This window comes from Uloborus diversus, chromosome 4 (assembly GCF_026930045.1).
Source record: "Uloborus diversus isolate 005 chromosome 4, Udiv.v.3.1, whole genome shotgun sequence".
In the NCBI taxonomy this organism is placed as follows: Eukaryota; Metazoa; Arthropoda; class Arachnida; order Araneae; family Uloboridae; genus Uloborus; species Uloborus diversus.
In genome coordinates, this window is record NC_072734.1 from 183,563,786 (window position 1) to 183,584,014 (window position 20,229).

The 20,229-nt window shown below is 33.5% G+C and overlaps 1 protein-coding gene across 1 annotated transcript in view; it reads right to left on the minus strand.

Annotated features, from left to right (window-relative positions):
• Nucleotides 1-10,318, minus strand: part of LOC129221038 (nephrin-like) — an 84,023-nt gene extending 73,705 nt beyond the window's left edge. Inside the window, exons 1-3 of the mRNA XM_054855474.1 lie at nt 10,308-10,318; nt 8,457-8,597; nt 3,452-3,522 (exon numbers count right to left, since the gene is read on the minus strand). Of these exons, the coding sequence (XP_054711449.1) occupies nt 3,452-3,522; nt 8,457-8,597; nt 10,308-10,318 (223 nt within the window). The remainder of the gene's footprint in view (nt 1-3,451; nt 3,523-8,456; nt 8,598-10,307) is intronic.
• Between the last annotated feature and the right edge of the window lie 9,911 nt (nt 10,319-20,229).

Consider the following 20,229-nt stretch of genomic DNA (forward strand, 5'->3'; position numbering starts at 1 on the left):
TTATTTAAAACAATCTCAAAGTTCAAGCCTTTTGCCAGAGAAAAAATAATTAACTCACAGGGTTGAAATATTTACGCAATAGTTTGTGTTAGGAAGTTGCAAAATCCCCGCACTAAAGCTTAAAGTTCTGTAGAATTTAAAATATTTTGTAAATTTTCTCTTTATTTGAACTTTTTCTAAAAATTTCAAAATTTCAAGTCTCTTGCAAGAGCAGAAGACATTAATATATATATATATATATATATATATATATATATATATATATATATATATATATATATATATATATATATATATATATATATATATATATATAATACCATAATTAAGAAAAAGGAAATTATTTTTGTACAAATTATTTTTATTTTGTTTCTTCCTAGATCTACAGAAAAAAATGTTATTATATCTTTCTTAGTTCCGTGGTAGGAAATTGTGCGATCACATAGTAATCCAATGATAGATAGAAAAAAGTATTGAACAAGAAGAAATAAATGTTAGAAATAAATCCTTTGCCAAATAACACTTTTTTGACACAATGACAGTGAAAGATTTATCATCTCGTTTTTATCATTTATTTCCACAAATGTTTTTCCTTTGAAATATCGAAGTAAATGTAAATAAATGCACCCTGAAAATTGTTAAAAGGGGGCATTAAAAAAATCAAGCAAATGTGTATTGATTACAATGGTGTAAATAAAACTTTAGACGGTATGGGTGTGACGCAAAATACAAAATGTTAGAAGAAAAAAATAAAACTTAACGTTTCGAAGAAATAAATACAGAATAATTGAAATTATAGATAAACTTTTTGTAATAAAGGTTCTATTTTCCTCTGGAGCGTATACTAGACGGGAATTCCGAAAGCACATATAGTTCCAAATAGTTTACATTTTAATTTTTGAACCATACAATTGCTTTTTATAAGGGACAAGAATCACCTTGTCATTTTGGTGCTAATACAATTTAAAAATCCGTGGCTTTGTCTTTCATATGTAGACATTGATCTCTTTAATAAGTAGAATGTTTGCAGGCATTTTAGATTGAAGTATTTGCAAATACTGCCTGAGTCTAAACTAGCGCGAAAAATCATCCAAAACATATGATATGAATTTTTTTTTATTTATTTATTTATTTATTTATTTTTTTTTTTGAAAAATTAATAGCCGTCTATTTTAAATTTCTCGATTCTAATAGAGGTGTACATTCGATAAAATATGAAAACGTGCTGCAAGTTTGCAAGTTTTGTCCTAAAAGTTATCAAAAAAAAAAAAAAACATGTTTAAAAAAAAAACGTTTAATTTCAGCAAGAAAAGATAGCTTATGTTAATAATCTCTTTAATGAGTAGAATGTTTGCAGGCATTTTAGAGTGAAGTATTTGCAAATACTGTCTGAGTCTAAACTAGCACGAAAAATCATCCAAAACATATGATATGAATTTTTATTTATTTATTTATTTATTTTTTTGAAAAATTAATAGCCCTCTATTTTTAATTTCTCGATTCTAATAGACGTGTACATTCGATAAAATATGAAAACGTGCTGCAAGTTTGCAAGTTTTGTCCTAAAAGTTATCAAAAAAAAAACATGTTTCAAAAAAAAGTTTAATTTCAGCAAGAAAAGATAGGCTTATGTTTAGTTGAAAAATGTGTTTTGGATATTTATTTTCTCGCATAACTAATTTCGAGTTTTTTTTGCTTTTGGCGACTCCCTTACAGTAAGGATCAAATAGTGTTCATTCTATGCTTAATGAAATCATATATCTGCTTATTTTTGTCCTTATTTGTCTGCTAATCTTATCATGGAAATAAAGCACCATCCTGGAGAAATGTTTCGGTTGATTGGTGATTGAATCTCAGAAACCGTTGAGCTGCGGATTACCGCATGGGCGTAGGAGGGATTTCAGTTAGAAATTGGAAAGCACAGATGCAACAAAAGAGTGGCTTATAGTTGCCCCCACCCGTCCCCTAATGCGGACCTCGAAAATTTCCGTAACTTATTTTACTCTTCTCCCCTAAAAAGAACAATTTATTCCATTTCTGGGTACTTAAGGGCAGAAAAAGCGGCAACGTCACTCTCCCTCGGAAATTTTTCGAAATTGAAGTTCTAAGAATGCAATTAAATCATCTTTGGTGACATTTGGACAAAGCACGGGAGTCAGAGGTTATCTTCTAGGGTGGTGCAGCTGTCCCTCCCTGACCTTAATTAGCGAATTTCATGTTAACAGCAAAATGTCATTTCTGGGATTTTTTAGAGAAATTTATTGCTTACGGTTTTTTCTGCAAGGTATCATGCAATAAATTTCGACTCTTAGTTCCATTTTTTGTTTTTTTGTTTTTTCTAATTGCTATCTTGCTATTTAAGCTCTTTGCTGTTCATTTTCATTGCTTTTACCGGATATCTTTACATCCAAAAACTCACAACTTTGAACTGAAAAAGAGGTAACTTCGAAACCCAAAACACGTGCGTTCATTAATCTGTTTATTTGTGCTAAACAACGTTTATGTTACATGACATTGTGTGTTTCATGTTACATGACATTTTCATATTTTTGTAAAACCGGAATATTTTTAAGGAACATTTATACGCTGTAGATTTTTGCCAATCCTGTTGCCGGTTTCAAATTTGTTACTGTTGTCATAGATATTGTTCGCTAAATAGTTTTTAAATCTCAATCCGTATTCGTTTTAAGTAAAATAGTTTACTCGCTCAAATTTATAACTTAGAAGCCTGTTTACAGTGCTGGACCCTTTACACTAGCTAAAATTTCAGAGCATGGATCAGACGTTGCCCACCTCGCTTTTGTAATAGGCCTGATCATAGCCGTACAAGGCATTCTCAAACAATGAGATAATTTTCTCGAAAATAGATCCTAATATGGCTTTTTTTTTCGCGAACAGTTGCAGATTCGATTAACCTTGCAAAATATTAGATGGAGAAAAAAATAGCTAAAACTAACTAAATGACGCTTTTTTTGTTTTTTGTAACGTTTAACACTTTTGCTATTTTTTTCTGGAAATACTTGTTTGTTTGTTTTTTCCATAAATGTGGCATTGAAAAGCAAAGAGACGTAACTGAACCCCTTGTACTATTTTCAGAAACATGCATACTTCAACAAAACAAATGTAGACAAACATTTGCCTAGAAAGAAGAATCAAACCAAAAATAAAGTATTTGTCGACATCAAAGATAATTAATTCTAAAATAATTACTACACGCTTATAAGGAAATAGATTACGCAACTTGTGTACTATCTACCAACGGCAGCGTGGCGATGCGTAACCTAAGGTTCACCGTATAAAGCGTGGGAACACGTGATTCTCTCTCTACCAATCACAAAGAAAAATGGATCGGAAAAGTTTGGTCTACTCAAAGTTAAATCAATATGAAACGTTCTTTTTTTACTGAAAATTATTAATATTTGCAAGTTTTACTTAATAGCACTTTAAATACTTTCCCTTTTCAATCCTTGCCGTAAGTCCTTCTTCGAATAAGCTTCTTTTTCTTCTGCGAAAAATGCATTTCTAAAAGGACAACCTTTTTCTCATGTTACATTTTAGTAAAAGACATTTCAAATAAACATATTTTTGTTTTCAATGAATTTCTTTACCATCATTTCTTTGGAAATAAAGCTGTAGTTTCAAAGATGGATGATAAAAATAGTTTTACGAATTGTTAAAAAGAGTAGTATTACAAAAATGAAAGACACGTGCATTGTAAGATCCATAATTCTCGTGCGATGAAGTACTGGGTGAACGCTAAATGTTTTTGGAATGCATAATTACGAGTGTATGGAAATGAATTAAAAGTAAATGTTTTGGAATAAAAATATTGACTTAAAAAAATAACCTTAGTTATTCCATGCTCATTCAATTTTTCCCCTCATCAGTTACGACATAGCATTATAATGAAAAATCGTCTTGATTCGCTCCCTGTGAGAGTTAAATGTCGTCAGCAAAAAATAAATAACACACGCAAAGAAGTGAATGATTACGTGGCATGCCATCTAATTTAGTGAACATGACATTGTTTGATACTAGGTCCACCCGACACATAAAAAGCAATGGAGCACGAGGCTCGTGATCTACCAAGCACAGAGAAGATGCAATAAGAAGGCCATGGCAAAAAAAAGGAAATTTGAAATTTTAAAACCTTGAATTCAAATTATTTCGTTCGCAATTACGAGTTTGCGTGCTTGTGTGTATGAAGGCTTGTGTGTGGGTCAACCTGTGTACGCCCATAGACGTGTGTGTATGAGTGTAATTTCGTGTGTGTGTATGTGTGTAAGCATTGTTCTGTGTACGTCATGGACGCAAACAGTCAAAAGAAGCGAATTCCGGTGAATTGTGCTGCTAGTGAAAATCGAAGACCAGAGGAGCAGCATCTGGAGACGGTGGTGCTCGACCCAGGGGCACAAATCAAAGGAAGCGAACTTCATTTAACGGTCAAGTGAAAATAATGAGCAATTCATGATTGCTCGGAAATTAATAATAAATGAATAATCCTTATTTTTTAAAAAGTGAAATAAAAATAAAATTAATAAACAATAATAATGTTATTTAAAGGCAATTATAGTACAATGTGTTTATTCACAAGAGTGAAATGACATTCTTTGAGCACCGTTACTTTGAGCTCCAATTGCGAAGATTAATGCTAAAAATAATTTTACTTAAATATAAAACTAGAAGAAAAGATTTTTTTCCCGCTAAGACACCTCATTGTAAGGCAAATAAAAGCATCTTCCGCGGAATAAAGCAATGGGTGAGGGCTGTGATTCTTTGGAGTTTATAATTAAGGCACCTTAAAAAAGCAACTATTTTATGACGCAAATATTGCATTTTGAATAATGTGGCCCCAGTTATTCCAGGCAAATCCATCTTTCCTCAGCAATTACGGTAGAGCATAAAGATGAAAAATTGTCTTAATTCACTCACTCCGCGAAGAAGAACGATGGTTTTAGGGCCATAAATCGCATGTAATTACGTTAATCACTTTCCCCAAAACAGTGCGCTGGAAACTCTGATAGAGTTTGAAATCCCAAGAGAATGCGATCTAATTTACCCGAATTGGTCATATGGTTGCTAGTTCTCATTAACACTTAAAACCAAGATAGTTGAAATGGATTAAAATATTGGAAATCTTGTAATTATGGTACTTAAGTAGTTCCTTTATGTTGTGTGCAAGAAAATCTCATTGTAAATTTATTTCATTTTCGCTTTTATGGAGTTCGTCTCTGCGATCATTACCGAAGCGGATATTTTTGGAAATATACGGATAGTAATATTTTTAATGGTTGAGCAATATCTTATCACATTGTTGACTGCTCAAATATTAATATGTATTTCAAGACAAAACACGGGTGGAAATGTCCAGTTATAATTCACCTAAGGCTTCTAACTTTTAGAAGCACGGAAGTTCACGGATACTATAAAACATGGTTCTCAAAGTACGTGCCGTTGCACCCTGGGGAGAGGCAAGAGAAGGCTAAGGATACCGCAAATTTTTCATGGTATCAATTTTTATGTCTCAGAGAAAGAATAAAATCTGGTAAATGTCGACATTAATAGGTGAGTATCAAAATTTAATATCTAAAAGTCTCAGTGGAAAATCGAACTTTCCCCGTAAATCATCGGTTGAAAGTTGACATTCTCCAATTTCGGTCATTCGCGGCAACATATATGCATAATAGCCATGGACTAGGGTGCCTTTAGGGTGCCATGAAAAAAGTTTTACTTTTGAAACAGTACAGCGAATACGGGAAAAGTTAGGGAACCCCGAGTATAAGAGATGGAAAGAGCATGCAACGACTGTAAAAAAAAAATAATTAAATAAATAAAATAAAATAAAATAAAATAAAATAAATAATTTGAAATTTGTCATCTAGAATTCAAATTATGTTTTTCGCAATCACGAGTGTGTGTGTATATGTAGGTGTGTGTTTGTGTGTGGGGGGTATGTGTGTTTTTGTGTAGGGTGTATGTGTATGTGTGTAGGCATGTGTGTTTGTGTCTGTGTGTAGGCATGTGTGTTTGTGTCTGTGTGTAGGCATGTGTGTTTGTGTCTGTGTGCAGGCATGAGTGTGTGGGTAGTTGTGTGTATGTGTGTAGGTGTGTGTGGGGGTATGTGTATGTGTGTGAAGGCATATGTGTTTGTGTGTAGGGGGTATGTGTATGTGTGTAAGCATGTGTGTTTGTATCTGTGTGCAGGCATGAGTGTGTGGGTAGTTGTGTGTATATGTGTAGGTGTGTGGGGGGGGGTATGTGTATGTGTGTGTTGGCATATGTGTTTGTGTTTGTGTGCAGGCATGAGTTTGTGGGTAGTTTTGCGTATATGAGTGTGTAGGTGTGTGTGTGTTTGTGTGTGTAGGTGTATATATGTATATGTGTGTAGGTGCGTGTATGTATGCGTGTAAGTGTAGGATATCGACGAAACCTGGAGACGGTTTTCGCTAGAGGTGCAGCATCGTGAGGAGCCGGTCGACGGTGATGCTGCGGAGGGTGCTGGTGGGAAAATAAAATTATAGGAACGCCAAAAACAGTCAAGTGAGAACAATAAGCAATCGTGATTGCTCAAAAAAAAAATGTGAACGGCTATTTGGCAAAATGAGAAATTCACGAATATTCTGGTAACCCAATCTTACCTTATTGAATGTGCTTCATATTACTCCTTTAATAATGTGTTACAACATTAGTTTTACCACAAAAGCTAACTAACAAATAAGCGCTAAAAGTTTTCCAGAACCAAACACTAAAAACTAACTTAATGAGGTTAAAACTCATGAGTGAAGTATCAACAAAATATGCTTTTATTCTCTTAAAACTACTTTTAGACATTAAACCGCTTCCCGATCACAACTAAGTAAAAAAAAACATACTTTATCATATACAGCTGTAAATATTCGCAAGCTCAAATAAAATCAATAAATTAGCACCTATTTTCTATTTATGGAAAGATTAAATATGTTTCGGTTAGTTTCCTTCGTGCGCTACAAGGCCATATTCATCAAAATGTCAGCTAAAGGAAAGCCATAACAATAGAGCAATTTTCCTTCGAAAGGATAAAATTTCAATTTTAATAGGGAGAGGCACTAAAGATTGATGCATCCTTCATAAATCGTTACTATCACAATCTATCACAAGTAAGTTCGTTAATGGTAAACGCTGAAGAGATTTATGTTACGCTTAGACTTTAAACTCACTAAAATGTAGGCAAAAGAAACTAAAACAGCAATATAGTATAAGCTTTTCATCTTGATTTTTCATGATGATAGTTGGTATCGGTAGATAATTCTAAGTAGGCTTTTGTTGTTTTCAATCGTGTTTTATTCAACGCAATTGATACACAATGGAATAATGCATCATTTTTTAAAAAGGATAATGAAAGTTTGAGAAGGACTAAGATGATTCAGGACCTTTATGATGAAATGTATTTTAGTAAAAGGCACTACAAAACATAAAATGTGTAAAAAAGGGCAGATAGTGATAGTTTTAAAGTTTTAGAAACAATGAAAGAAATGATGAAAAAGTACAGGTAACCTGGACTTGTATTCGTGGAGAAAGAAACGAAATTGAATTAATAATCGATATTTTCGGTTTTATTACGTGCAATCCTTGTTAGGGTGTTTGTTTTATCAAACACTTTATACAACACTTCTCTTGGGCAAGAACTAAGTGAAAAGTTTTACTTCGGAGAATTAGTAACTTAATCTAACATAACCCACTCTCTCTCTCTCTCACACACACCACCACCACCACCACCACACACCACCACCACCACACACAAACACATGCTTACACACACGCACACACGTCTACACTCACGCACACAGAAACACACGCGCGCGCCTACACTGACACTATTAAACAACTTAAACTATTTAAAGAATAAATACCTTTGTGCTGAAAACTAAAATAATCAATTATCCTACGTATTGAAGCACAAAACGTGATTCAATACGTTGGATAATTAATTATTTTAACTTAAACTATTGTTTAAAAATTAACAATAGTAATGCTAAAAATATAATGGGAAGCGAACAAAGTATATTTTACATAAAAAGTCATTATAGCAGCAAAATTCCTTTCCTTGACAAAATATTGACTGCAATGTAATTTAAAATGAGTAAAACAGATTGATTCAAAAGTCACATAAACCGTTATAAATATTTCATTTGAAAATTGATGTTAATTTTAAATGCAAATTATTTAGATTGCTGGCAAAACTCTATACTTTTTGCAAAGACATGCCATTTTACTTTTCATTTTCCATGCACTCTGACACTTTTTGTTTTGAGCAGAGACGAGTACCTTTGTAGTAGCTACTGAATAGCTTTTTGTTTATAAATTAGTCAATATAGGCTAATCAAAAATATATTTTTGATTAACGTATGGATTTTTGTGTTTTTTTTTCTACATAGCCTGTGATATGAAGGAAGTCAGGGTTTATGTGTTAAGCTTACAGAATCACTTTCTCCATTTTCATTTCAACCAATGAATGTCCCATGCCATTCAGAGTAACATAATCGTTGAATTTCATCAAGACTTTCAATTCTTGAATAATATTAACACGATAAGCTTCAATCTCCAATTCCTTTAAAATTCTGTGAGATTAACCATATGATAACATTTATGAATATATGAAAAATCTATCCCGTGATGCCAGTTTTCCGAGAACTATTTAATTCAAGACCAGCATTTCGCTTTTCACCTTCTACATTCCGCGTAGGCTCTGAAGACATAGATTTCGTTTTCTCGGGAGTTTAATACCTCCAATTTCCAGAAAATCAGATGCTTATCGAAATATTTTTGTGATATTAGTTTCTGAAATATTCGGAAATTTATATATTGACAATATATTGGTTTCAAACCAATGATTCAGAAATGTTTGCTCAATATTAAAATTAGTTTATCTAAGGAGGAGGAGGGGGAGGAGGTTGCAGAAAGTTTCAATGCGCATGAAATATATATATATATATATATATATATATATATCTCCACTATAATATTAAAATCTGTTCGCGTCCGTCTGTCTGTCTGTCTGTCCGTCTGAAGATCAATCTTCTCGAGAACCGCTGCGAATCGAGAGTCAAACGAGATACCGATCAATTCGAAATTTTCCAAAGAAAACAATAGGACCAATCTCGTAATTGTGCGACTTTAATTAGCGGAAATAATAATTAAAACGTTAATTAACATAACGTTATTCAGGAATTTTTATTTCTTTCCTGTTGCCATTTTGCATATGCGTGAGCAAGTAAAATTCTAATAACTGTTTTAAAAGAGATTTTTTTTGGCTGCTGCCCAAATCTTAAAACAACGTTTCCATCTAGAATTTCATTTTAAATTAGTTTAAAATTGGTTGCCCTATTCGGGTGTAGCCTTTATTTTATCGTCTGTCTTTTTTTTTTATTTTTTACATTCAACGTTCTTAACTCTTTTCAGTATATGAAAGTTGTTTCTTTAGCTATGTTTATTGATTGTAGTGTAAGTTTATCATTCACCGGCCTCATATTTTGGTACACTTAGGATGTGCGACTAATTATGTTTATTTTGCTGGACTTTTTCCCGTGACATGGGTGAGTTTTAGAATTGTAATAACTCTCTTTTTCCTTCCTGTTTCTATTTTTAAAATACAGTTTATTTCGTTAAAAGAACATGTTAAATTAAGATTGTTTGGATTTCTTTGGGAAACAGAGTTAAACAAAAAAAGATTGTTTTTAAGGATTTTAACTGAAGCTAAATTCGAATCTGATGACTTGGTATTAAATTAATGCTTATTGGTAGTTATTTAGTCTTGATGTTTTAGTTTCACGTAATCAACTAAAAAGTATGTATCATTTTATGTAAAAAGCTGATTGTAATTGTACATAAATAGTTCAGATGTAGTCTATCAGATGTAATTCATTTTAACGTGAGCACAGATTATAGTTGATAATGCATATATTTTCATCTTTTGTGCTGATTGAAAATACTCATAACTTGCATCATTGATAACTATGATTAACGTTAAAGAGATTTTTTGACAAAAATATGCTCTACTGGTGTTTTGCAAACCTTGCATTACGTGTATTTATTTACTCCTCAGCGCTTTAGAAACTGATGTCAGAGTAATACAAAAAACATCAATTGGACATCTCTTTCATTTTTTAAGTAGCCCGTGCAACGCCGGGCACGCAGCTAGTATATATATATATTGCGTGCATGTACCGTGTTGCCAGAAAAAAAGGAATTTACATATAAAAAAGTAATGACACTTTTTAAATAAAATACATAATTACGAGTGGACTGACTTTTGGATCACCCTCTAATACCTAGCAGACATATTCCGTACCTGCTACTGTTAGTCCCTCCATCACAAGGCTATTCGGATGTCTCCCAAAAAAACCCTCGGTGTAGTTTAAATATCATTACAAACATTAAAAACCAGTTTTCGTAATAACAGTATTTATGATTTTGTTAAAAATGCCACTTTTCGTTTGGGCTTTTCTGAAGCACACTATACCAATGCTTATCAAATTTCGAATTTGTTCCGGACGGTTTTGAATTGCAGTATTGTCATGGGTTACATCCGGGATTGCAAAAAAATTCAGACTTTAGAGAAATTTCATAACGAAAAATAATTTGCTAAAAACGTCTGGACCTAAAGGTTGAACTAATGATGTTCAGTCAAATTTAGAAGAGGTTGTGCACGTTATTAATGTAATTAATAAAATATTTCATAAATAAGTATGGTTTATTGAACGTACATTCTTTAACCAAATCATTTAAAGACGAATGCTAGGTTATGATTTAATTTTTGGAAAAGTAACACATTTACCTATATAAGAACTTTTGAGGGGTTCCAAAAAATAAATAATATGCATTTTAAGTTAATCATTCTTTAATAACACAAGAAAATTGAATTCCATTAAGATAAAAAGTTTGGAAAAGTCACTGTTATTTAGGTCAAGACCTAAAAAGTTAGAAAAAAAAACTTGTTTGTAAAGGGTGTCCCAAAATTAACGCAAGATTTGATTTTGTTGCCATTTGTGCAAAATAGTGTTGGCATCTCTGAAAAAAAAAACAATTGATAGCTGAGAGGTTAGGGTTTAAAAAAATGGAGCGTTATACGATACAATAACGCGCTTTCATTATTGAACAATTGTTTCAAAAATAATGAAAGTTGAGGCTGGTCAAGCAGTTACTGTTATTGGCGCTCGGTATCGCAACACGGTAATGCACGGGTGGTTGTAGGCTTGTTGACATAGGCCTTTATTTTCAAATAACCCCATAAGAAGAAATTTAATAATGTTAAATCGCACAATCTAGGGTGCCAATTCTGATCACCGAAATGAGAGAGTACGCGACTAGGAAATGCCTTATGCAGTAATTGAAATGGTTCACTCTCTCTAGCTGTATGGTACAATAACACCCCATTTTTACTAACCCTAAACTCTCAACTGTCAAATTGTTCTTTTTTCATGGCTGCCAACAATTTATGGAAAAAATGGTGGCAAATTCAAATCTTGCGTTTATTTTGGGACACCCTTTATAATGCAGGGTATCTATAATACCAATTAGTTGACCAATTTTCAACCTTAAGGTCTTTTGAAAAATTAAATAAAACTAACCAGTTTAAGGTCAGATTAGCAGTGACATTTCCTAAGTTCCCCGTTACATCTTGGACTTTTCGAGGATCCGGGAAAGTGTTTTTCAGTCGCCATTGACGACTACGATCACCTGCTCTATGAGCTCTGGATTTCAGCATGCAGTAAAACCTGTAAAGTTGACCACCCTTGTAAGTTTTTTACCTGTTGACCATCAATATGCACCAAATTTGGCCGAGAATCATTTTACAGACCTTTTGTAAGTTGCCCACTAAAATACTGCACCGCAAGTCATCAAATCATACAGGTTTCACTGTATGAGGTTTTGTGAAACATCAAGTAAACACTCCGACCGTTCCTGCGTTCATGCGTGGACTGAAAATTAAGAATCTGCATTGCAATTACATTAACCGATTCAAATTGGTTTGAAATTTTGGGGTATTGAAGTGGGATAATTTACTGATGGGAAACTTGCAGAGTAACGAAAGAAAGTTACATGTAATATTTGTGATAACGGTTAAACCTGGATTACGTCTCACAACAATAAATCTTACAAACTACAGTAGAGTAAGTCGGGGTAAAGCTTGCCCACGAAAAGAAGGCGCATGACCTGGAAGCGAAACATCATTTGTACTATTTGTAATATGTAGAATCTGACAGAAAGCAACGAATAGTAAGAGGCATATCTCGCTAATCCTGTGTATTACAAAATAATAACACACAACCTATTACAAATGATACAAGTGATGTTTTTGCTTCAAGGTCATCCACCCTCTTTTAGTGGTCAAACTATACCACGCGCAGCCAAGAAAAAAAGCTCCAGTAACTGTACTTCTTCAAGAGCATTTGTGCATAAAAAAGTTTTACGCGTACACTACAACAGTTTTCAGCGAAACTTTAGAGGTAATTACAGTTGTACAGCAAAGTAAAAGGTAAATAGGAAACTTGTTAACACTGTTTAAATCATTTTACAGTTTCATTTTTCTACAATAAAATTAATTTTGATTTTTCATTTCGTTGCTCATATATTTGTGTGGATTTGCATTATTTAAGATACTTTTAAATACATTTTACTTATCATAAAAATGCCGCGGCTGCTATCATAATTGCACATTTAACTTGATGGAGTGGGGAGAATTGCTTGACTGTCAGGGAAATATGCCAAAAACCTGCAATTTTGTATTTTTTACAATAAAAAATTTCATTCGTAGTTTTTTTTCATAATAGACAGCTTATTATATTTTGTTTTAATTGAAGTTTCTGATTAGGTGGAGCATGATACCCGCACTATGTAATCTTTGTTTTTTTTTTCGGTAAATAACAGTAAACAAATCATTCTTTTTGACCGACTAATTTGCAAATAATGTGTAAAATATTATTTCATGATAAAATTAAGTTACAAACAAAAATTGTGTATCAGCATAAGCGAAAGTTGTAGATGTAACCACTATTTTCTTTTGTTGTCACGAAACAGATATGTGCTTCGGTTGTTTAATTTGCTAGAGCTGCGGACAAAGCTCATATAATCCAATATTTACAGACTGATTTACTTTAAAAGCATTACTACGTTAAAAAGTCCCGGGCTCCAAATAAATATTTAACTCCTATTCTAAAGCGATGACGCGATCCGGGACAAAATCGACTACTTAGCTAGAGTATTGTACTACAAAAATATGAAAAAGCATGTTTTTTGAAACGAAAAAAGTAAATTTAGGTTAGGAAGTGGATATCAAGAATTTCAAAATGTTGCTCGCAACGCATTATGATGTAGCGTTTATTTATATCAAAATTTCATTCGTTGCCATTCATATTTGCATGAGTAAAGTAAACACAGCAGTAGTGGCCACTTCTAGGTTACTTATATAGAGTGATGGTAAAAAAAATGCATCACCCTCGCATTTTTACAACAAAGGGATTATGTAAGAAGTTTTGGTCGACTGATTAAAGACGAATCTATGTGAAATTCTGCAGAACTTATGAAATAAACATTTAACAGCAGGAATCCGATAATTGTTTAAGTAAATCGGGGCTGTTTCTGGACCAAGGTAAACTGCTGACCCCATGCTCATTTTTCCATTTCTGAACCTGCGTGTGAGTTTAGAGAAAAAATTACTTAACTCCATGTCGATTTAAGTCTAATTTCGGGATAAAGGTTTTTAAATTGTTAGTTACCAGTTTTGTCCTATGGCACGGAGCAGAATCATCCTGGAAAATGATGTTTGGAACTGAAGTAACGTGATCCCGGATAGTAGGAAGCAATTTCTCCTCCAAAATGCCAATATACACCTGAGCGTTTACTGTTCCTTGCACAAAGTGAAGCCCACCAACTCCTTGATCAGAAATACATCCCTAAATCATCTGGGATACGGGATGCTTGACTGTCTGTTGAATGCAGTCGGGATGATATTCCTCTCCTTTACGGCGCGGATGATGCGATTTTTTTTTTACCACCACTGTACTTTCGAAGAAATAAATGAAAAATAATAATGCGATTTATATTTTGTTACTTAATGTAAATATCAGATTGAATCCATTTTATTCATCAGTTGTTTGAATTTAGATCAAGTAATGTACTAATTTCTTCGGATGCGAAAATGCCCGAAGACCACTACTGAAATTTTCAGATCTTGGAGTGATCACAACTGGATCAAGTTTGAGGTTTGGGAAAAAAGGGATGAAAATTTAAGCAAATTAAAATTCTGGCATTTTTAATAAATGGGACGAGTTGGGTTTGATACGCTCATTGAGTTTCAAGAGAGGTAATAATTATTGTAGACACACAGTGCAAAAACATACTTCACTGTAGCCAATACTTGTCCATTTAAACCTTGATGTGGTCACTAGTGAAGCACTAGCCACTATTTGGGTGTTTATACATGTCTTCACGTTATTTCGTTTGAGTTTCAAATTTATTTTATACTTTGCATGAAAATTTACGAGCCAATTAACACAGACCCCTAAATTGGGGACCGTGATATGCTCTGAAACCCAAACTTGGAAAACTACTAGTCGCGTAGTTTTATATTTTGTAATATATGTGCCATGTAATAGTATAATTTGAACAACTTAAATTGTTGAATGCAAAACAGCATTTTTTAGACCAAGAAAGAAATTTTTTGAAACTGCACTTAGCGTTGGAAGGTGCGCCACAGCATTGTGCATTGAGCATTTCAACTTGAATTAAATTGAATAATCTCAATTCAAAGAATAAAGTTTATTATGCAATTAAAAAAAAAAAAACACTACGCGACTCTATTAAGCATACTGTTACAAATTCTGTAAATAGTAATTATTGTAGTAACGTAACCTGTAAATAGTTTCCCGTAATGAATATACAGCCCCTATACATTCGGTTAAGTATATGGTACCCCTATTTTTTCATTGATAAGATTCGTGAATGAATAAAAAGAAGAAATAAAATAACGGTCTACTATTTTCGAGAAGCATTTCGAATCTTGTGGAATATTTGAGAGCTCTCTTTTCGGTGTGTATATAAGCCGTTACGCTGGATAAAAAGTTAGTTTCGATTGAGATTTTGTGCTGAGAGTGTTATTAGCTCTGTTTAATGCGAGGCATTTCGCTGTGTTGTTTTTCGTATTTGGAAGTAAATACGTGTGTAACCGTTGAGTTTACGGTGTTGTTTGATATTTGCTTAATTGCTGATGATTAATTTAGCAGTTGTTGACGATCTTCCCTGTACATAGTGTAAATAAATTTCCTGTATTCTTAATCAAGAACTGTGTCGTCCTTTCAAGAAAGTTGGAAGTCGCACCGGAATCCGTTACAATTGGCGCCCAACGTGGGGCCAATTGTAACGGATTCCGGTGCGACTTCAACTTTCTTGAAATGAAGACACAGTTCTTGATAAAAACACAGGAGCTTTATTTACACTATGTACAGGAGAGATCGTTAACAACTGCTAAATTAATCATCGGCAATTAATCAAATATCACTCAACATCGTAAACTCAGCGGTTACACACGTATTTACTTCCAAATACGAAAACAACACAGCGAAATGCCTCGCAATAAACAGTGCTAATACACTTTCAGTACAAATTCCCAATCGAAACTAACTTTTTATCCAGAGTAACGGCTTATATACATACCGAAAAGAGAGCTCTCAAATATTCCACAAGATTCGAAATGCTTCTCGAAAATAGTAGACCGTTATTTTATTTCTTCTTTTTATTCATTCACGAATCTTATCAATGAAAAAATAGGGGGACCATATACTTAACCGAATGTATAGGGGCTGTATATTCATTACGGGAAACTATTTACAGGTTACGTTACTACAATAATTACTATTTACAGAATTTGTAACAATACACATAATTTCAGCTATCAATAATATGCAAAAAGAAGCCTGGTAGTATAGTCCAACCGCAAACAAATGACAATTGTCAATAATTTGAGAAAACGGGTCAATTCCATAAAATTGGTGCAGAAGAAAAAAGGGACGCGTGCCATTTTTTTCGAGTTTAGCGACATTTTAGAAACGTGAGAAAAAATGTACCCCTAGGGTAACGACTATTTTTTCTCATGCAACTACATGTCGTCTAACGTTTCGCTGCTTCCGGATCCTCTGAATTAGTTAATTCTATTTTTATTTGCTCAATTTCGAAAAAAGGTCCGACCCCCAGTAACAGACAGCTACAATTTTGATGGTACCCAGCACAAATAAGATGAGTAAAACATGAGTAATGAACAGAATACCCCTTTTCTCTTCAAAATGTGTAAAAGCTCTTTACTTTTAGATCTAAAACATAGCTAAATTCAAATGAACGTGAAACATCCGCAAACATCGTGGTAATTGTTCATAACCTTCCACCACTGCCTTGTTAAATACCAACTGGCTCATAAAATTCACTTTAATAACACTAGATGGTTGCACCGTATTCATGGGCCACAGCATTTCGGTTTTACCCGCCTAAAATTCTTATTATTTAAACCCAAACTTACGACTGTCCGTTACTGGACCCTTGTCTGTTACTGGTGCCGTTATCCAAGTACATTTTTTGTTATGTGATATTTTATACCTGAAATGTTTAAGTTACAGCAATAACTGCATTGCGTTTGCTAAAAAGTGAAAGTAGCGAGCTTGGCATTCCTTACTGCAACCCTACTTCAAATTAATTACAGGAGACGCTGTTGTCTCTGACCAATGGCTGCTGAAAGAAGTAAAACCAAGACCCATCCACTTGCTTGGAATATGACCTGTACAATGAGACATCTGTCTTGACTGTTCAAAATTGAAATGTTTCACCTCTTAGGCTGATTTCTAAAATTACAAAGTGCCGTTTCAAGCTCTAGAACCAATACCACATTGCGAACTCCTTTCGTTAGTTTTCCTCTGCGTATCTCATCTGCATAGGCGCGTCTGAAATAGGACGGAGTCAAGGGCCAACTCAATGCAGCTAGACTTTACCAAACGGAAGAGCTAAGACGTTTAAGTGTAGATTGTCTTGCAAACTGCGATCTATACCTGTAGGTATCGCAATCAAACCAAATAAGTACTCCATGTTTTGTTTTGCATTTAACAAATGTTTATTTAAATTTGTCCGACCAATAATGAGATAGAACGGAAAACATCCGTTTAATAGGCAGAAATGGACGCATCGGTTTCGTTTATTACAGGGATGACAGGTTAAGCTTTTTCTATTTACAACTAGAAAAACTTTCTTTTAATTTTATTGTTTCCATCGAACGTCTTTTTGTTTCCAATCATTTTAAACCCAATGAAAACAATTAATACTCAGTCCCTAGTGGTATCATAAAACATGTGTATCAAAATTCCATTAATATTTTCCCTTCTCCCTTTCTAGATCCATTAAGATGGAATCGTCCTAGCATGGCTGCTTGCTATTCGGGCTGTTTCCAACATTTTAAAAGTTTTTTTTTTCCCCGAAAGAGCATACTTTTAAAAACATAGGATTTAACCGTTTTTTTCTATAATTTGACGACGTTTAATATTTTTTTAACTATTATTTTAATCGGTGCGCAGATGGAAATTCATTTTTTTAAGCTCCTGCACATGACATCACACAAAAGGAAATGCTATACCCTGATGCCATTACCGCACAGCGCAAAATATCATGTCCTGGCAACGCTGGGTAACAATAAAGCATGAAAATTTAGCCCTCCAGTTTAGTAATGCTCCAAAGTGCATCACTTGTGACGTCATAAAGACCACGCCTTTTTTTTCCAAAATAGGACGTTTTAAAATAAATAAATAAATAACTGCTGAGAAAATATCGTTTTTTTCAGGCTCCTTGTTATTATTTTTCATGATTCTATCAATTTCAGTGACTAAAAGTAGTACTTTTGAGTGAAGGAAACAACATCATTTCCAGCCTTAATGTGGGTAGACACTGTTTAATTTCTCCAATAAAGCGTTTCTACTCTTTAGCAAAACAAAGCTTGCATAGGCTTCACAGCATACAGTGGTGGTAAAAAAAAATGCATCACCCGCGCCGCAGAGGAGAGCAATATCATCCCGACTGCATTCAACACACAGTCAAGCATCCCGTATCCCAGATGATTTGTGGATGTCTTTCTTATCAAGGAGTTGGTGGGCTTCACTTTGTGCAAGGAACAGTAAACGCTCAGGTTTATTTTGGCATTTTGGAGGAGAAATTGCTTCCTACTATCCGGAATCACTTTACTTCAGTTCCAAACGTCATTTCCCAGGATGATTCTGCTCCGTGCCAAGGGCAAAACTGATAAGTAACAATTTAATAACCTTTATCCTGCCAATAGACTTAAATTGACATGGGGTTAAGTAATATTTTTCTTTAAACTCACACGCAGGTTCAGAAATGGAAAAATGAGCATGGGGTCAGCAGTTTGCCTTGGCCAGGAAACAGCCCCGATCTACGCAGACAATTATCGTATTCCTGCTGTGAAATGTTTATTTCATAAGTTTTGCAGAATTTCACATGCATTCATCGTTAATCGTTCGACCAAAACTTCTCACATTATTAAATTGTTGTAAAAATGCGAGGGTGATGCAATTTTTTTACCAGCGCTGTAAGCGTGACGTTACTAATTATAATCGAGTGATTTTTTTCTTAAATGCCCCCTCTTGTGTCACATGCTTGCAAAAAATCATAATTTTAAATTGATGAAAAAATTAATTATGGCCGGTACCAGGCTTTATTACTAGAATTTCTCGGGGTAAATTATTAAGAAAAAAATTATTAGTTTATATTTGTCTTCATGAGGAAGAATGTATAATAGTAAAACTAGAAATGTGTAGCTACATAGAAATATATTTAAGGCACTTTTAATTTCTACGAATGCAAATGTATCCAAAATACGTTTGATTATTTTACTTAATGTTACATTCTCGTTTCAGTTTAAAATACAAATCCGACTCTGATTCTTAAGAAGTAATAACAAATCGTTTTAAATGCCTTCAGTACTAATGCAATATGCTGAACCTCTGCTTTTCCACAAGAATGGATAATTTTTAATGGATTTCTTTCGACAATTCTTTATTTACTTCATGCAAAGATAGCCGGTGCGTTAAACATTTTGCACTAAAACAATTCCAGCATTCCTTCCCTTATAATGTATCAGCAATTCTAAAAATAGATTTTTAAAAGCAATGAAGGTTAAACTTTCAACAGTGTACACATGATGAAACACATGCCATAATTTACGATTTTACTTTTTTCTTTACGCAAGACTTGGCAATATTTTAGGATTATTAGAAACTGTTGTGCATCAGAAACGAATTTATCGACTTGCTTCATATTGGAGATATTTTTAACAAAAAAAAATATATCAAATATTCATTTGTTATTATTGCTAGTACCTGTTGTATTATATTTATACTTCAAATGTATACAAAAAAAAGTTAATAACATTTTCGTACATTAAAACACTTGAATAACGATAAGGGTCATTTTAATCCCAAATGATTTTTTTTACTAAATGCTCCTCTGTATTTTCATAAAAAACTTAGTTCTTCCTTGAATTTTCATAATAGTCGTGATGTGTCAAAATAAAAAGTTTTCAAGAAAATTGTATTTTTTTTAACCCAAACTAAAGTGTTTCAACTAAAAGTGTGGGCATGCGTCATTTTGACCATTTTGAACAAAAAAGAAATGTAAATACATTTAATGATGCTGAAACAGAGCAGAAACTCAAAAATGCCTCTTAGAAAACATCATTTTAAGAAATTTAAGCATTTATAAAGTTTTCTTTATTTTTATTACGAATAATAAAGCTGAAAGTCTCTCTGTCTATCAGGATCTCTGTGACGCGCATAGTGCCCAGACCGTTCGGCCGATTTTAATGAAATTGGGCACAAAGTTAGTTTGTAGCATGGAGGTGTGTACCTCGTAGCGATTTTTCAAAAATTCGATGTGGTTCTTTTCCTATTCCAATTTTAAAAACAAAATTATTGTAAGATGGACGAGTCAATTACGAAATTATCATAACGTGGAACCGTAACATGGGCACAAACCAATTGGCGAGAAAATTCACCATACATTATTTGTAAATAAACAGGTGAACCAAAAGACCTTTTAAATTTCTATTACGGACAAAGCCGTGCGGGTACCACTAGTTTTACATAAAAGGAAACATAGGTCGGTAGCTCCTGAAACGCAACTGAAACAGTGCTGGCTTTTGAAAGG